A 17,802-nucleotide genomic window follows, 5' to 3' on the forward strand; every position below is an offset into this window, starting at 1 on the left:
ATTCTATTCTTTGGAATTTATTCTAAACTACCTAGGACTATGTCAAATGATATGTCAAAAGGCAATATTCTTACATATGTATAAATAATACCTGATAGAATTTTTTTCCACCTAATAAACATTCTCTAAACCTGATTTTGTGCTTTCAAGAGTTATTTCCTTATTGACAATTTAAGTTGTCAACAACTAACAATAACTTGTAAAAACAAAATTCTAACCCCCAGGTTCTTTTATTCAGCTTTTGTTAGAAATAAAAATGAGAGCCAGATGCTCTAAAGCCTCAGCAATTTAATGAGGAACTGTGATAACAACAGGAAGACAGTTGACAAGGGTGGTTTGAGAAGAAAAAGCACTTAGTTAGCTATTATATCTTGTTAGCCAGATAAGGAAAAATTAGCATATGGCAGAAAACTTATGTTAAATGTAGACTTACTCCATATCTTGCCATTATAACTTAAAATTTTATTTAGTCTGTTTGCTGAGAAAATAAGTATTCCCAATGTTATTGTAGGGTCAGGAGGTTTAAAATCTTTATGAGCTGATAAATTGTAATCTTTAAGGTCATAAAGATTTGATACCGGAAATTTCATTTGCCAAAATATTTTCAAGTCAAATTCTGTTTGCCATTGGAAATGGATCCTACCCATTGAGATAAATTATTCATTATTCATAATGTCAAGGACTACTCCACAGTTTCACATTTAATAAATGGTTCAACTTGATCTGTTCCTTTTAATTCATCTTTTTGGCTAGCAGTGTAAACTTACATAATATACTTGTTATAACTTAGGATATTATGTGGAATTTATTACTGGAATCGAAATCAAATTTAGGATATTCCAGGAATTTTATTAGTGGAATCATAATAAAAATAATAATAAAAATTTTAACAATTCTACAAAGCCTTTGCCATCTTTAGTACCTTTTGCCATTTAAAAGACACGTAATTCATCATAAAGCTATGATAAGCACAGATAACTTTCTGAGCCAATTTACTCCAAAGTTATAAAATTTCAATGGATACATTTAACAAAATGATAAAAATCAATTTAATTTTTCATGACATGCTCTGGAGATGGTTAGCTATAAAGCTAAGCTATCAGTGACCAACCAATAAATTATAGCAACCAAATACAAATACAATGACGTGACATGGAATGCTAGTAAAAATGCTTCAATATGGCTGGCAAAATTCTGTGTTTGTTATCCATTATTTCTGAAAATCTAGTCCTGCTTTTCTCCATGTAATCATCACTTTGATGCATTCACAGCAAAGAAAACAGAATTACTGTGACAAAGGACATGCAACAAGAACACATACAGTGACAGCGGAAACAGGATCAGATTTTACATATGCGACAGCAGGCCGGCGGCTGACAGAGTTTTTCCAAGAAGAAAGCAGCGAGAGCAGGAGCTCAGAGACTGAGCCCTGATGGCAGAATGACTTGATGGGAAAAGGGAAGAAAATGACGATGTCATTATAGTGCACAATGGCAACATGACATACATGAGAAAACCATAATGGAACCAGATAGGACAACACAACTGCAAGCCACACAACACAGGCAAAGCTGAATTTCCACAATCTTTTCCAAAGGCCCCAGAATTTACTTCAGAGTATTTTCTGATGCTGTTATTAGGTAAATTCATGTTTTATTTTTAAAGTAAATGCTTTACACAACTTACCTTACACAGACCTGTGTTCCCTTCTGTTCACACTGGAAGACTTGGGGGGATGGAGTGGTGTCACACTGGCCTTCTGTCCTCTTACTCAGTGCCCCCTACAGACCCCTGTGCTGCAGGGCAATGTCCCCTGCACCCTGAGTCCTCTCCTGGGAGAGTCCCTACTGTCCAGCTCGCCTTCCCCTTCCTCTAGGACAATGGCTCTCAACTAGAGGCCATTCTGTCACTGGGGGACATGCGGCAACATCTGGAGATGTTTTCAGGTGTCACAACTGGAGGTGGGGGGGCTGCTGTCCTCTGCTAAACACCTCACAATACATGAGATAGCCCCCACAACAAAGTATTATCTGGTCCCAAGAAACAGTTATTTTAAGAAATCTGAAGGCATGTATAAAAAATGAATTTGAACAACTGTCAGTATTTATGGGGTGACTTCGAAAATACTCAGGAATATGAGAAATGCTAGCTGCGAGGGTAGATTATGTCGCAGTGCTGTACCTGCTACAGGTAAGCTAGGAAGATGGCGTCATGGTGCTCACTTCTCAACCCCCAAGCTCTACACCGGCCCCAGAACAGAGCAGGCTTTTATGTCCAATAGTCAAATGAGGTGAAAGGAGTTTAAAACAAACCAAAAAAAGCACCTATAATTTAAGACACTGATATAACAGCCTGGTGGACAATTAATAGTTTCTAGAAATGAAGGGGCATGTCCCTATCCAGAGAGGCTTGCTGGATTTCTGGAGACAGTTGTGTACAGCATACGCCCATCTCATTTTCTCAATGTTCAGTATCCGTGAAGCCAAAAATAAATACAAAGCATGCATTTTTTCAAAAGAGCTTTAAACAGTATAGATGATTGTGCTCAGCATCCATCCTGTTAATGAGTAACCAAGTGAGTGCAAGATTTGAACTGGCTATTTCTTCAAGTGGCTCTTGGTACAGGCTTTTGCAACTATGCGTGAAACTAATTTGTAAAGAACCATCCTTCTACAGCATGGCCCCTTAACAAACCATCTGAACTCCACTGAAGGAAAAGCAATCTCTTCCAACATGAAAGCAAAAAACCGGCTCTGCTAGAGGCTGACTCCTGACAGAACATCTCCCTGAGAGATACTCAGAGGAAATTTTCACTATAGGCATTTCTGTCTTATGTGCCAGCCTCAGGTAAGATGCGATTTCACTGTCTGAACAGGACACATTTTTACCTAACAGCAGATCTAGCTGGTGACTGAGCATAGAACAAAGCTAGGATTCTCCCAAATCCTTTTGGAACAATCCTAATTAGAGAGTTAATTAAGAAGCATCTTGCATATTTCACCAGTGCTTACTATGAATGCTGTATATGCCAAAATATATTATATACACTTAACACATTTTACTTGAATAATCATACTTGCTTTTACTTGGATCATTAAAATTAGTTTTCATTCCCTTAATATGTGTTACATGTGGGAAGAAAAAGGAAGGCAGACTGAGATATTTAAATTAGCCATCAAACAAAAATTAATACAACCAAGCATTTTATCACATCCCACATCTGTTTAGTTTTTAAGACTGTAAAACGGTGTGACTGTAGTTTAATTATAGCAATCTGAAATGATTGCTACAATGTATATTATTTTAATAATATATGAAGAAAATTTCATTTAAAGGCAAAAATTCAAAGAGTGACTCCAAAGTTAAAACGTCATTAAGAATTCTACAATTTCAAAATTGGCTGGCTCAGTGAATTTGAAACTACAGTTCTGCTATTACCACATGGTAATGCAGTAACGCCACTTTAGCTGATGAGCAGAAATACCTCACACCCTCTGTCAGCATGAGTTTTAATGATTAGTTCTGAATTATGCAAGGTCTTCAAGACCTTCATAAAATGCAACAGCCTGTACAATGGTTCTGTGCTGAAGAATTCATTTAACATCTTCAAATTTAAAAAGAAATTTTCATTTCTTTTAAATCCCATCCGTGAGGCCTACCTCACCAATGCCTCACTGACCACAATCATCTATCTACTTGCTGTGCATCTGTATGTACCACAACCTTCAATGTTTAAGGATCCCTAATTATCAAATAAATGACCATCATCTAGCCTTCTCCAGGAACTTTTTATTACTTTTTAATCTCCAATTGCTTCTCCATTCCTTTTCTTTCCGCTCAATTTCAAACAAAAGTTGACCCACAAGTAGGAAGAAGAAATAGTTGCAGGGTCTTCCAGAAATGCATTAATGCAAACCAAAAAAGTACCAGAGGCCTCCAGGGAAAAAGGGGACTAATTATCAATTTAAGATAAGTCAAACCAAAATTTCAGTCTTTTAATGTGGAAAGTATATCACGGTCGGTTCCCTGTACTGGCTGACCAGAGAGCATCAAGGGAACAGTGAAGCAAAAGAGAAAAGTTTCAGAATGTTCATATTTGTGCAATCAAGCAGATTTTTGGGCTGCCGTATCACAGTATTTGAAGAATAACATGCTCTGAGGCACTCCTGGTTTCGAATTAGGTTACACAGCTGCACTGTAAACATAGCTGACTAAATCTGCTGGAATTTTACAAACGGATTTCTCTTTGATCAATAATGTAAGATCAATAGGTCCCGTTAACTTGAAAGCAACTCAATAATTGGAAGAAATACTGGTTAAGGTAAGATATAAAGCAGAAATTAGATTAATTTCATTTCTAAGTTTCCTTAAGCACTGACACTTCACACTCATTTCCGTTCAGGGTGTGAACCCAGATCTACCACTGAGCAGCTATAAGACCTTGAAGGAGTTATTTAACCGCTCTCTACCTCACTCTCTCACATCAAACAGGGGGGGAGAAAGAAACAGCCGCTCTTCCAGAGTAAAGAGGATAATATATGCCTCGTCCTCCATGCTTATGTACCTAATACATGCAACATTCAAAATGCGCCAGTGATTATGAGATGTCACGAATTATAACTTTTAGTATTTTGAATAACCGAGGAATAACCATATACACACTCAATTAAGAAAAGCTTCAAAATTCCACAAGTAATGGTGACTTTCCTTTCTTCTAAAAAGCTGGCTGACATCACACACAGACCTGACTAGCATCCCAGGGTTGGATTCAAGGTGGGACTCAACTTGCCACATAACGCTTATCTGACTAAATATCTGAAAGGGCAAGGTCACAAACACAGGAAAGCTTTCACATTCTGGAGATGAACCGAGAAATACATTTGTTCTCCAAGGCCAAGTAGTCAGGCCACCTTTCAACTCAATGGACAGAAAAGAACTTCTTGGTTTTAACAATACAATGAATACGACTTTTCTAATTAGCCCCCTTCTTTCTCTCAGGAGTCAGAATAGAGTCAGAATACATCTTTAAGAAAACTTTCTCTACTCTTAATTGCACACTAGCTGTCAAGCGAAGGACTGTGGAATGCTATGTGAAATTCGGGTATATTACTATGTGCATATAATTCAAATGTGTAAATCCTCCAAAGAAATACTTACCCAACTTGTGCTACTTCCTTGAGTTTTGGTAAAGAGTAAAGAAGAACCCTGCAACACGGCCCAAGAGGACAACCAGTTCTTTCTGTAATTATAAAGAGGATTAATTAAATAAAGCCCCATCTCCAGTTTTTCCGGCCAAATTTAAAAAATTAAAACCTTACTTAGCTATTATCAATGTTGGCCACAATTTACAATCATAATTGACATTCTAATTGTTTTTATTGTGGATATAATTCTAATGGAAATTATAAGCATATTATGGTCCCAACTGACCAGAAAAGTCCCCCAAACAAATGAAGTTAATTAGAGATAGAAGTTATCAGAAAAACGACATGCCTGATCATGTTCACATGGGAGTAATCAGTACATTTGTGATTGAGGGCACTAATTTAAAGTCACATGAATTCAACACAGCATTTGGCCAGAATTCTTATTCATACTTAAATGCTTATCTTACCTAACACTCTGTGGAGACAGACTGTTTTATATTCCTTAGGTTATCTTCCTTCCTCTAGTAAAAGCTACGCTAGGAAAGTGGCAGACAGGAGGCACATTCTAAACATACGATAAATTACATACTGAGTGACCACTAAGGTTACCTAAATGAGGCTTTTAAAAACTTTGTCCTAAATTACCAAATCAACACCTATACTCTATCAAAACTCTGAACATAGAAATGCATAAAGGAAAAGGCCCCATCTCTACTCCTTCAATCCACACTAATGTTTCCCTTAAAAGGCAACTCAATTGCTGGCAGGCTAAAACGAACATCAAATACATCTTATACAGGGATTTATCAAGGCATGCCTTATAGCCAAATATACGGCCAGTTTTGTGAAAACCCTACAGGCACTCGGGCAGAGCTTCCTGTGCCTGCCCGCTTGCATCTCTCACAAGCGTCCTATCTTAATAAACCTATTTCTTGCCCATCACTTTCTCCCTCGCTGAATTCCTTCTGCACGGAGACATAAAGAACCTGAACCTCAGTGAGTCCAAACACAGGGCATTCAATGAAAAAGTAAACAACAGATAATTACATTCTGAAAGCCCCTGTTTTATCCTTGTGAACTGAAGTTTGGTTCTTGCCATCAGCCTCTACATGGAGTAGAACACGAACCACTGCAGCTGCCGACCCACAGCACCCCGAGTGGAGCTCAGAGTGAAGACCAGGAGTGAGGCACACTCTCCTCTGGGAAAACTGGAAGAATGACCTCCAGATAGACAGCTAGATATTTTCAGGAGGAGATTTTATGAGCCTAATTCTTGCATCGCCTCATATCTAAAAAAAAGCTAAAGTCCATCAATGATGACTGATGTCTATGACTAGTCATGACCTTCACAAGACCAGCAGCAAACTTCTGTAAAACATGAACACATTTACACCTCCCCCTTCACCTTTACGACATGTCTTGATAGTCCCCCTTTCCTCTTTGGGGCAGTATTTCAAATAGCTCCTAGGCTGTAGTTTGTGGGCAAAACAAAAGATGTCATGGGTCACCTGTGAGAACAGCCACTCCCCAGGGTGCTGCCAATGAACCCTGAGGGAGCTCAGGAAAACATCAAAGGAGTAATTTCAGTAAGCCCAGATCTCTGTCTTCCCATAGAAATGGTTTTCTGTAAATTTTTCTGTAAATCTGGTTATCTGCAAATCTTTTATTCCTACTACCTCCCCATTGTTGCAAAAACTCATAGATCCTAGCTTCCCCCCTCACCTCCTCCAAGTGGTTTCCAATGGCTACCTGAGATGCTGCCTCCTGGGCTTAAGTCCTAATTTCATCCCAAATAAAACTTAACTCTCAAAAAAACAAAAAACAAAAAAACAAACAAAAAAAACAACCCTATAGGCACTCAAAAGGAGGTTTATTCTCCATTTTCAGAATATGGAATTTACTATCAATTAGACCTACTTTATTATCTTACTAACGTTTTATGTTTACTTGAATTTGAAAAGTGAAAGTTTACTGCTACTGAGTTTCAAACTACTTTTTCCTTTTATTTTGCATATGGTCATTAATGCTGCTTATTCAGTGAAAAAGCTACTTTGAAGGATTAGATCTTCGATGTGGACCAATCCACAGTGCTTTATCATTTTCAAGATGCTTAGTGCCTTCCCCTTGAATTGAAACTCTCTGCCATTAAGATCCCGATTCCTGGAGTTCCCGTCGTGGCGCATCGGAAGCGAATCCAACTAGGAACCATGAGATTGCGGGTTTGATCCCTGGCCTCGCCCAGGGATCTGGTATTGCCATGAGCTATGGTGTAGGACGCAGACTCGGCTCGGAACTGGCGTTGCTGTGGCTGTGGTGCAGGCGGGCAGCTGTAGCTCCGATTAGATCCCAAGCCTGGGAACCTCCATATGCCACAGGTGCGGCCCTAAAAACACACACACACACACACACACACACACAAAGATCCCTATTCCTTTTTACCTTTTATACTTTTGATATGCTTTTTGGCTTATTTTAACTTTTCTGAATCATTCTTCAGACATCTCCTTTTATACAATACTGAGTAGGGTGTTATTTTGGGCTGCAGTCTGAGCACCTTTTTCTTTCCATAAGTACAGTACATGTACATTTATTTACAATGACCTCATAGGTATGTCTGGTGGTGCCTGCCCATTCATGGCATCATTTTGTTATATTTTCATTTTATTTTATTGCTTTGTTTTGTGTGGATCTCTTGCGATATTTGGAAGGATTTTTTTCATTTGTAAATTGCATTTTATATTCAATCTTCTATTTCTTTAGATAACATCTACTAATGTCTCTACTCTGAAAAATTCTAAAACATACTTCCATTTTAAATAAACTTGAGTTTAATTTTCAAAATCAGAAAAACTGCAGGATATATATCTCAGAACGAAAATTGAATATATGAATCTTAAATGAATGATAGTTGACCCAAAGACTCTGTGACTGAGCTGCAAGCAGAATTAGTCTTTCTTTTTTTCATGGAACCAATTTTTTTCCTGAAAAAACAACCGACAGACACACTGTGGTTATTTAGACTTGAGTATCTGGCAGGTAGACATTATCTCAAAAATAAATGCAGTGAGCCTGTCATTTCAAGGAAAATAAATGATATTATTTGTTGACAATAACAAGTTAAAGCTTTCAAACATAAGGCAGAATTTTGGAAAACTTGGCACATCAGCCACAGTGAGGCTGACAATTTTCCAAAACACAATGATTCTGATGATGCTATTACTGATTTGTGACTCTTTTGCTATTATAAAATAAAATGTGTCAACATTTGAAAAATCAGCAAACTTAGTAGACCAGTATTTTTCAAATAGCCTATAAGATGCCTCAATATTATGCCTGGGTAAAGATTAATTGAAAAACATAGCACAGGAGTTCCCATAGGGGTTCAGTGGTAACAAACCCAACTAGTATCCACAAGGAAGAGGGTTCGATCCCTGGCCCTGCTCAGTGGGTTAAGGATCCAGTATTGCTGTGAGCTGTGTTGTAGGCTGAAGATGTGGTTCAGACTGGCATTGCTGTGGCTGTGGCATAGACTAGCAGCTACAGCTCTAACTCAGCCCCTAGCCTGGGAACCTTCATATGCCTCAGATGCAGCCTTAAAAAGTTTAAAAAAAAAAAAAAAAAAAAAAAAAGGAAGAAAGAAAGAAAGAAAAAGAAAAGAAAAGAAAAGAAAGAAAAAGGAACACAGATTTATGGATTTAAATGTAACTGAGTATGAAAAGTTCAAGGATAGTTATTCAGAATGTTAACTGCAACTAACATTTACGGAATTTTGGTGCAGCAAAAAAGTATGCACGATTACCTGAGAAGGCTATTAAAATATTCTTCCCTTTCCAAACTTAATCTATATAAAGGGTAATTTTCCACATATACTTCAACCAAAACAATACATCACAAAAGACTGACTGAAAACAGAGATGAGAATTCAGCTATCTTCCATTAAGCCAAATAGTAAAGATTTCTGAAAACCTAAAACAGTGCCACTCTTTTCATGGAAATTTTTTGCATTAGAAAACACAGGGGGTTTTCTTCATAAAAAAAAAAAATGTTATTCATGTTAACATGTAACAGGTTATTAGTTTTAAAAGAGTTAATAAAGATTCTTAAAATGTCTCAGTTTTGGAGTTCCCATATGGTGAAGCAGGCTAAGGGGAGTTTTGTCACTGCTGTGGCACGAGCTTGAGCCCTGGCCCAGGAACGTCCATATGCCACAAGTGCAGCCAAAAAAAAAACAAAAACAGAAACAAAAGTCTCAGTTTTAATTTTTTACAATAAATAATTCTAGAGATAAACCACACCAACAAAAGTAACCAACAATTTCTAAGAGTTTAAAGGGGTCCTCAGAGCAAAATGTTTGGTAACTACTAAAACAGAGAAAATTAAAACACGATTTTGCTCAACTCTGAAGATGGCAGAATAGAAGGACTGGAGCTCGACTTCTCTCCTAAAAACAACAAAATTCACAACCAAAAGCTCAGCAATCCACACCCAAATGGACTGGAAACCTTAAAAAAGATACCCTACTCCAGAAGAAAAAGAGGAGGCCACATCAAGAGGTAGGAGGGCGATTTCGCGATATAAACAACCCCATACCTCCAGGGTAGGAAGCTCCACAGACTGAAAACTAACTGGTTCACAGACAGGGACTCACCTACCGGAGTGAGAGTTCTGAGCCCCACAACAAACTCTCACGTGCGGGGATCCGGCACTGGGAGAAAGAGCCCCTGGAGCATCTGGCATTGAAAGCCAGTGGGGCTTGTGCGCAGGAGCTCCTCGGGACTGGGGGAAACGGAGACCCCATTCCTAAAAGGCGCACACGGACTTTCACGTGCACTGGGTCCCAGGGCAGAGTGAGGTCTCCATAGAAATCTGGGTCAAACCTGACTGCAGTTCTTAAAGGACATCCTGGGAAAACAGGGGCAACTGTGGCTTGTTATGAGGGAGGAACATTGAAGGCAAAGCTCTCGGGAATATCCAGCAGCTGCCTTTCTCTGGAGGTGGCTGGCCATTTTGGGAAGATCTGGTCCCACCCATCAGTCAGTGCTGAGAAGCCCCAGGGCAAACAACAACCCAGGAGGGATCACAGCCCCGCCCCTCAGTAAACAGGTACCTAAAGACCCCTCAGGCACACGCTGCCTCCAATCCCATCCAGAGACTAAGCCCCACCCACCAGAGGGATTCAAATCAGCTCCACCTACCAGTGGGCAGGCATCAGCCCCTCCCATCAGGAAGCCTACAGCAAGCCCCCAAACTGACTTCAGCCACAAGGGGGGCGGACACCAGAAATAAGAGAGGCTACAACCCTATTATCTGTAAAAAGGGCACCACACCAAAAACCTGTAAAAATAAAAAGACAGAGAACTATAACTCAGATGAGGGAGAAAGGAATATCGGCTAAGCAATGAGGAGATTTTTAGCCTCCAGGAAAAAGACTTTAGATTGCTGATGCTGAAGATGATGCAAGGCATTGGAAATAAACTGGAGGCAAAGATGGATAACTTACAGGAAACACTGAGCAAAGAGATACAAGATATAAAACTCAAACAAGAAGAGATGCAACATACAATAACTGAAATAAAAAATTCACTAGAAGCAGCCAACAGCAGAACACAGGAGGCAGAAGAATAAATAAGCGAGGTGGAGGACAGATTAGTGGAAATTATGGATGCGGAACAGAAAAGAGAAAAAAGATTGAAAACAAATGAAGAGAGTCTCAGAGAACTCTGGGATAACGTTAAACGCACCAACAGCCGCATTACAGAGGTGCCAGAAGGAGAAGAGAGAGAGAAGGGACAGAAAAAAAATTCTAAGAGCTAATAGCCAAAAACTTCCCTAACATGGGAAAGGAACCACTCACTCAAATCCAGGAAGCACAACGAGTACCATATAAAATAAACCCAAGGAAGAACACCCTGAGACACGCATTAATCAAACTAACCAAAATTAAAGACAAAGAGAAAATCTTGAGAGCAGCTAGGGAAAAGAAACAAGTAACATACAAGGAAACCCCAATAAGGCTATCGGCAGATTTTTCAGCAGAAACTCTGCAGGCCAGAAGGGAGTGGCATGATATACTTAACGTGATGACAGGAAAAAACCTCCAACCAAGATTACTTTACCCAGCAAGGCCCTCATTCACATTTGAAGGAGAAATCAAAACCTTCACAGATAAGCAAAAGTTGAGAGAATTCAGCAACACTAAATCAGCCTTACAACAAATACTAAAGGAACTTCTCTAGGCAGAAAAGGCAGCAACAGGAAACAAAAATTCCACAAATGACAAGGCTCACCAGTAAAGGTATATATACAGTAAAGATACGAAATCATCCATGCACAATTATACCACCAAAATCAGAAATCATGAGAAGAGGTGGGTACAAATGCAGAACACTGGAGATGAGCTTGCAATTAAGAGAACAACAACTTAAAACAATCTCATAGGGAGTTCCCATCGTGGCTCAGTGGTTAATGAATCCAACTAGGAACCATGAGGTTGTGGGTTTGATCCCTGACGTTGCTCAGTGGGTTAAGGATCCGGCGTTGCTGTGAGCTATGGTGTGGGTTGCAGACACGGCTCGGATCCCACATTGCTGTGGCTCTGGCATAGGCCAACAGCTACAGCTCCGATTAGACCCCTAGCCTGGGAACCTCCACATGCCGCAGAAGCGGCCCTAGAAATGGCAAAGAAAAAAAAAATCTCATACACATATAGACTCTTACATCAAAACTTCAGAATAACTGCAAACCAAAAATCTACAAACAAGGAATCTCTGGAGAAGAAATATATCTCATAGTAAATAAGTGCATAATCCACCATGAAAGGGGTCATTTGACATCATTCTTGGAATGCTGACATCTTCTTACATCTGATTCTGATTTCCTCTCCATCAAAGAATTTATGATAATTATAATTAAATAATGCCACTGTACAAATAATACAGTTCTACAATTGTATTATTAATAACCATTTCTCGCCATACTACAATGTAAAGTCTATAATGTCTTGTTTATCACATCACCTAGAATGGTATAATGCCTTTACTGAAGAATCAATAAGATGTAACAAATTGTTACATATTTATATAGTTACACTGTTTTTTAACCAATTTATGCATTTTATATTTTACTTATTTTCAGATGGTGTATTATTTTTGTTATTCTTACCAGTTAAGTTATTCTTTTTATTATGCTATATAAAATATTTAATGGTATATAAGGCTTTCTTCTTTATAAATTTTAGTTGCATAATATACACAGTTTTAACATAATGCTAATTTTTAAAGAAAAATTGAAATGTAACAGATAATACTAAATAGTAAAGATGAAAGCCATACAAAATGGGATAAAGTATAGAATAAATTTCCTATTTGTCTCAGCATATTTTCCATTCCACTTCTCCAGAGGGAGTCACTTACTTTGTTTCTTAAGATCCACGATATAATAATCTGTGTGAATGTAACTGTGTTTAAATATATGTATTTTATTTTGTAAAAAAAATTTAAAAAAATAAATAAAATTACTGAGATGGATACAGAAAAAATAAATAAAATAAAATAAAATATAAAAAAAAACATGATTTTGCTCAACTCTATATATATAAATAAATTTGAAGATAATGAAATGGATGATATTCTCAGGAAAACATAACTCATCAAAAATATTCCAAAAGAGGCAGAAAATCTAAAAGGCTAACTATCATGGAGGAAATGACAGCAATGAAAACAGAGGAAGTGGCCAAAGACATACCTGCACTACACACGCCCAAAAGGGAAAGAAAGACACATCCAATTCATCTGACTTCTACCAAGGAACAGCTTAAGGAACAGGTAACTGCAGATAATCTGTAAAGCTATTTCAGAGCACTTAAAGATGAACTTCCAAGTACCAAAATCTGACAAAGACAGTTCAATTAAAGCAAATCTACAGATGACCAAAAAACACACGAAAAGATATTCAACATCAATAATTACTAGAGAAATGCAAATCAAAACTACTATGAGGTACCACCTTACAAGAGCCAGAATAGCCATCATCAAAAAGTCTACAGACGGGAATACTACTCGGCCATAAAAAAGAACAAAATAACGCCATGTGCAGCAACATGGATGGAACTAGAGACCCTTACTATGTGAAGTCAGTCAGAAAGATAAAGACAAATACTATATGATATCACTTATTTCTGGAATCTAACATAGTGCACAAATGAACCTTTCCACAGAAAAGAAACTCATGGACTTGGAGAACAAACTTATGGTTGCCAAGGGGGAGGGGAAAGGGGAGGGAATGAGATGGACTGAGAGTTTTGGGTTAATAGATGCAAATGACTGCATTTGGAGTGGATAAGCAATGAAATCTTGCTGTATAGCACAGGGAACTATACCTAGTCACTTATGATGGAACATGATGGAGGATAATGTAAGAAAAAGAATACATATATATATATATATATGTATGTATGACTGGGTCACTTTGCTGTACAGTAAAAACTGACATAACACTGTAAATCAACTATAATGGAAAAAATAAAAATCTTTTTTAAAAAGTCTACAAATAATAAATGCTAGAGAGGGTATGGAGAAAAGGGAACCCTCTTACAGTGCTGGTAGGAATGTAAATTGGTGTAACCACTGTGGAAAACAGTGTGGAGATTCCTCAAAAAAACTAAAAATAGAATTACCATTTGATACATCAATCCCACTCCTGGGCATATATCCAGAGAAAACTATGACTCAAAAAGATATATGTACTCCAATGTTCATTGCAGCACTATATACAAGGGCCAAGACATGGAAGGAACCTAAATGTCCATCAACAGAGGAGTGGCTCAAGAAGGTGTGGTACATGTACACAATGGAATATTACTCAGCCATTAAAAGGAATGAAATAATGGCATTTCTAGCAACATGGATGGACCTAGAAATTATCATGCTAAGTGAAGTTAGACAGACACAAACATCATATGCTATCACTCCTATATGGAATCTAGAAAAAAAGGATACAATGAACTTCTTTGCAGAACAGAAAGTGACTCACAGACTTTGAAAAACTTATGGTTATCAAAGGAGACAGGTTGACCGGGGAGGGATGGACTGGGAGTTTGGGATGGAAATGTAAAACTGGGTTGTGATGATGGTTGTACAACTATAAATAAAATAAAATTCACTGAGTAAAAAAAAATGCAAATCTAAAAAACTCAACTAAATGTAAATTTTAAACTTCTTAAACAACTGATCTAATATTCACTATAAAATCATAGCATTTCAGCAGTTTTTAAGAAGTAGGAGAAATGCAACTTATCCTACCGTTAATTTCCTTAATTCATTAGGAGGTACTACCCATTAACCAAAAAAAACAACAACCCAAGAGAAAAACAGACAAAGGGTATAAACTGATAATTCGACCACAAATTAAACATAAATGGCTTTTGATACTTCACCCCGCTAAAAAGAAATGCAAATAAAAATACCATTTTCTCTCTAATCTCTCTTAGCAATGATCAAAGGGTTTGAAAACATACTGAACTGATAAAGGGGTGGCGAAATACAAGGCTCCTAGAGGCATAATTTAGAAATTCTACAAAAGTGACCACCGCGTATGGTCTAACAATTCCACTTTCATAAATTTGTTCTATAGGCATATCTACATACTTGCTAAAGAACTAAGACACTGAGTGTAATACTGCTCGTAACAGCAAAAACAGTTAATATCCTAAATGTCTACCAATACATAAGCATATTTACATACTTGCAAATAAAGAAGTTAAATAAACTATGATAGAGCCATATAACTACACAGTAGTTAAAAACCACGTGCCAGCTCTACATGCAATGAAAGAGAACTATCTCCAAGATAATCTGCCAAAAGGTTATGCTAAAAGAATTATCTATACACATACAAATATGTATTTTTTCTATCTCCGGAGGAAAACAGAACATCTCGCTAGATGTAACTGGTTGCCTCTAGGGAAGGAAAGTGATGGCTGGAGACTAACTTTTGACCGAATGGTTTGTGTACTTTGCCATATGTATTTATCACTTACAGAAAAAAAATATTTTAATAAAGCTAATGTTTGTTCAAAATTCTCTGCCTGGAGTTCCCTGGTGGCCTAGCGGTTAAGGATCTGGTGTTGTCACTGCTGTGACTCAGGTTCCATCCCTGGCCCAGAAACTTCTGCACGCCATGGCATGGCCAAAACCAACCAACCAAGCAAACAAAAAGTTCGCTAATCAGCGGTAATGAACCCTATTAATATCCATGAGGATGTGGAACCTCAGGGGGTTAAGGATCCAGTGTCGCTGTGAGCTGCAGTATAGGCTGCAGTTCCAATCTGACGCCTAGTCTGGGAACTTCCTATTCCATGGGTGCGGCCCTAAAAAAAAAGTCTTCAAGATTCCTCTGCCTTATCACTTCTGAATTTAATCTTACCTTAAGAAATTAAGACAAAGAAAAAATTTCCTACACTTCATGACAGCCCCAAATATGTATCAGAAAACACATTTGAAATTTCTGAACCTTTGAAATAAAATGGTTTTTATTTCAATCAGGTGAAACATGAGAACATTAATGACTGTGTACTTACCGAACCTTTTTCCCATTTTCAGAAATTTTTGTTACATTTAATAATCCATATTTCTCTTGGCCCTATGGTATGGAACAGAGGAATTACTTTTTATACATCATTCACATAGACAATGAGGTCCAAATTCTTACATACAACCGAGTCAAAACAATCTGGCATTCTGGGAGTTCCCATCGTGGCGCAGTGGTTAACGAGTCCGACTAGGAACCACGAGGTTGTGGGTTTGATCCCTGCCCTTGCTCAGTGGATTAACGATCCGGCGTTGCCGTGAGCTGTGGTGTAGGTCACAGACGGAGCTCGGATCCTGCGTTGCTGTGGCTCTGGCGTAGACTGGAAGCTACAGCTCCGATTGGACCCCTAGCCTGGGAACCTCCACATGCCGCGGGAGCGGCCCAAGAAATGGCAAAAAGACAAAAAAAAAAAAAAAAAAAAAGGAAAACAATCTGGCATTCTAAAAATTAGCTTGAAAGTAAAGATTAGTCAGTATGTAATAAGTTTAGTTCTAGACTATGTTAAAGATATAATTACCTAATACTTCTATAAAGTTATTTTCAGTTATTTTTATACACATTTGTTCTTCTCAAGTAATAGCAGCCATAAAGTAAAATCAAACTGGATTTCCATATGAATGCTACAAATCAGCACTGGGAAAATGATTTACAACATCCTGTCCCAAGAAAGTGATGCAATGCTATAATGATAAATACCACAAAAAGGAATTATTTACCTTGCTGTTATTTTACAACAGTACAGTCTGAAAATTATTTGAGGTACTAACCCATTTTGTCAGAATGTAACAACTAGGTAGCATAAATTCAGTGACTGTATTTAATAAATTACTGAAAAGTGCACAGAACTGGCCTTAATGTGGTATAAAGAATTCAATGTGTGCTTCATTACACACAGTATCAGATGGTGACTTGGGCTCTGGATAAACTAGATATATTAGTCAGCTGATGTAAAAAACAGCAATATAGCTTTATCATCAAACCCTAGCAAAGCAAAGCTGCTGTGCCCAGGTTAAATGTTATCATAAAATTCTTCCCAGTAGCACTGAAGGAGCACTTTTTTGTTACTTTAGTTTCCTGTATTCGGATGGATTTGATGAAAATGAGTTAGTATCTACAGCAATAATTCAACATTAGGAAGCGCTGTATGTACATGGCAAAGCAGTCAATTTTGGAGTTCCTGTGGTGGCACAGCAGAAATGAATCTGACTAAGAACCCTGAGGTTGTGGGTTTGATCCCTGTCCTCGCTCAGTGGATTAAAGATCCGGCACTGCCATGAGCTGCGGTGTAGGTCGCAGATGCGACTAAGATCTGGCATTGCTGTGGCTGTCGTGTACGCCAGCAGCTGTACCTCCAATTAGACCCCTAGCCTGGGAACCTCCATATGCCACGGATGTGGCCCTAAAAAAAAAAAAAAAAAGCAAAAAGACAGAAGAAAAGCAGTCAATTTTACTTCAACCGTAACACACACACAATATACAAACATACAGGAAAAAAAATATTTCCAATTAAGAATTATCTCTATTTAATTCATACATCATTTCTTCAATGTACTTCAATTAGGGGAAAAAAATCTTTCCTGTATGGGAGAAAAACATAACATTGCATATTTTCCCCATAATGTCTAAAAGATAATGTTAGAAAGTTTGCCTAGTCTGATAAAAACTACATCTATAGACAAAGCTGATAAACTGTTATGTTATTCAGTTTTGGTATACTGGGAACTTGGGAAATATCCATATTACTGTAATTTTTTCACAAAGCATACTCTGTATCTCCTTACATATGTAAGTCTGAGACTTTCCCTAAGAGCTCTCGGTTGCCTCTCAATAAAAATATCAATTATATGGTTTTAAGTATGCGCAGGAGGTTAAGAACATTCTCAATTTACTATCTGAAGCAGGGAGGGGAAAAAAAACTCTCAGTGATTTAGGAACTAAGTAACATTAATCTGAGAGGATGGGCACTGGCTATGTGGGCACAGGAACTGGTAAGGCAGAGATGGGAATAAGCCAAAGCTGGAGTTGTGCAGAGTAAAACAGCAGAGAAAAGACAGAATTGCAAACATCA

General features: G+C 37.9%; 1 protein-coding gene across 22 annotated transcripts in view; it reads right to left on the reverse strand.

Moving 5' to 3' along the window:
- Positions 1-17,802, reverse strand: part of ARHGAP12 (Rho GTPase activating protein 12) — a 118,612-nt gene that overhangs the window by 16,569 nt on the left and 84,241 nt on the right. For 11 of the 22 annotated variants that reach the window (XM_084980089.1, XM_021064800.2, XM_084980086.1 and 8 more), the window contains 3 exons: positions 15,724-15,785; positions 5,158-5,239; positions 1,322-1,444 (listed from right to left, as the gene is read on the reverse strand). In XM_084980089.1, the coding sequence (XP_084836215.1) occupies positions 1,322-1,444; positions 5,158-5,239; positions 15,724-15,785 (267 nt within the window). The remainder of the gene's footprint in view (positions 1-1,321; positions 1,445-5,157; positions 5,240-15,723; positions 15,786-17,802) is intronic. The other 11 variants (XR_014817834.1, XM_021064804.2, XM_021064803.2 and 8 more) reach the window with 1 other exon arrangement.

Source organism: Sus scrofa, chromosome 10 (assembly GCF_054392235.1).
Source record: "Sus scrofa isolate SSC_HxYL_T2T_F1_AM1 chromosome 10, Sscrofa_HxYL_maternal_Yorkshire_Landrace_v2.0, whole genome shotgun sequence".
NCBI lineage: Eukaryota > Metazoa > Chordata > Mammalia > Artiodactyla > Suidae > Sus > Sus scrofa.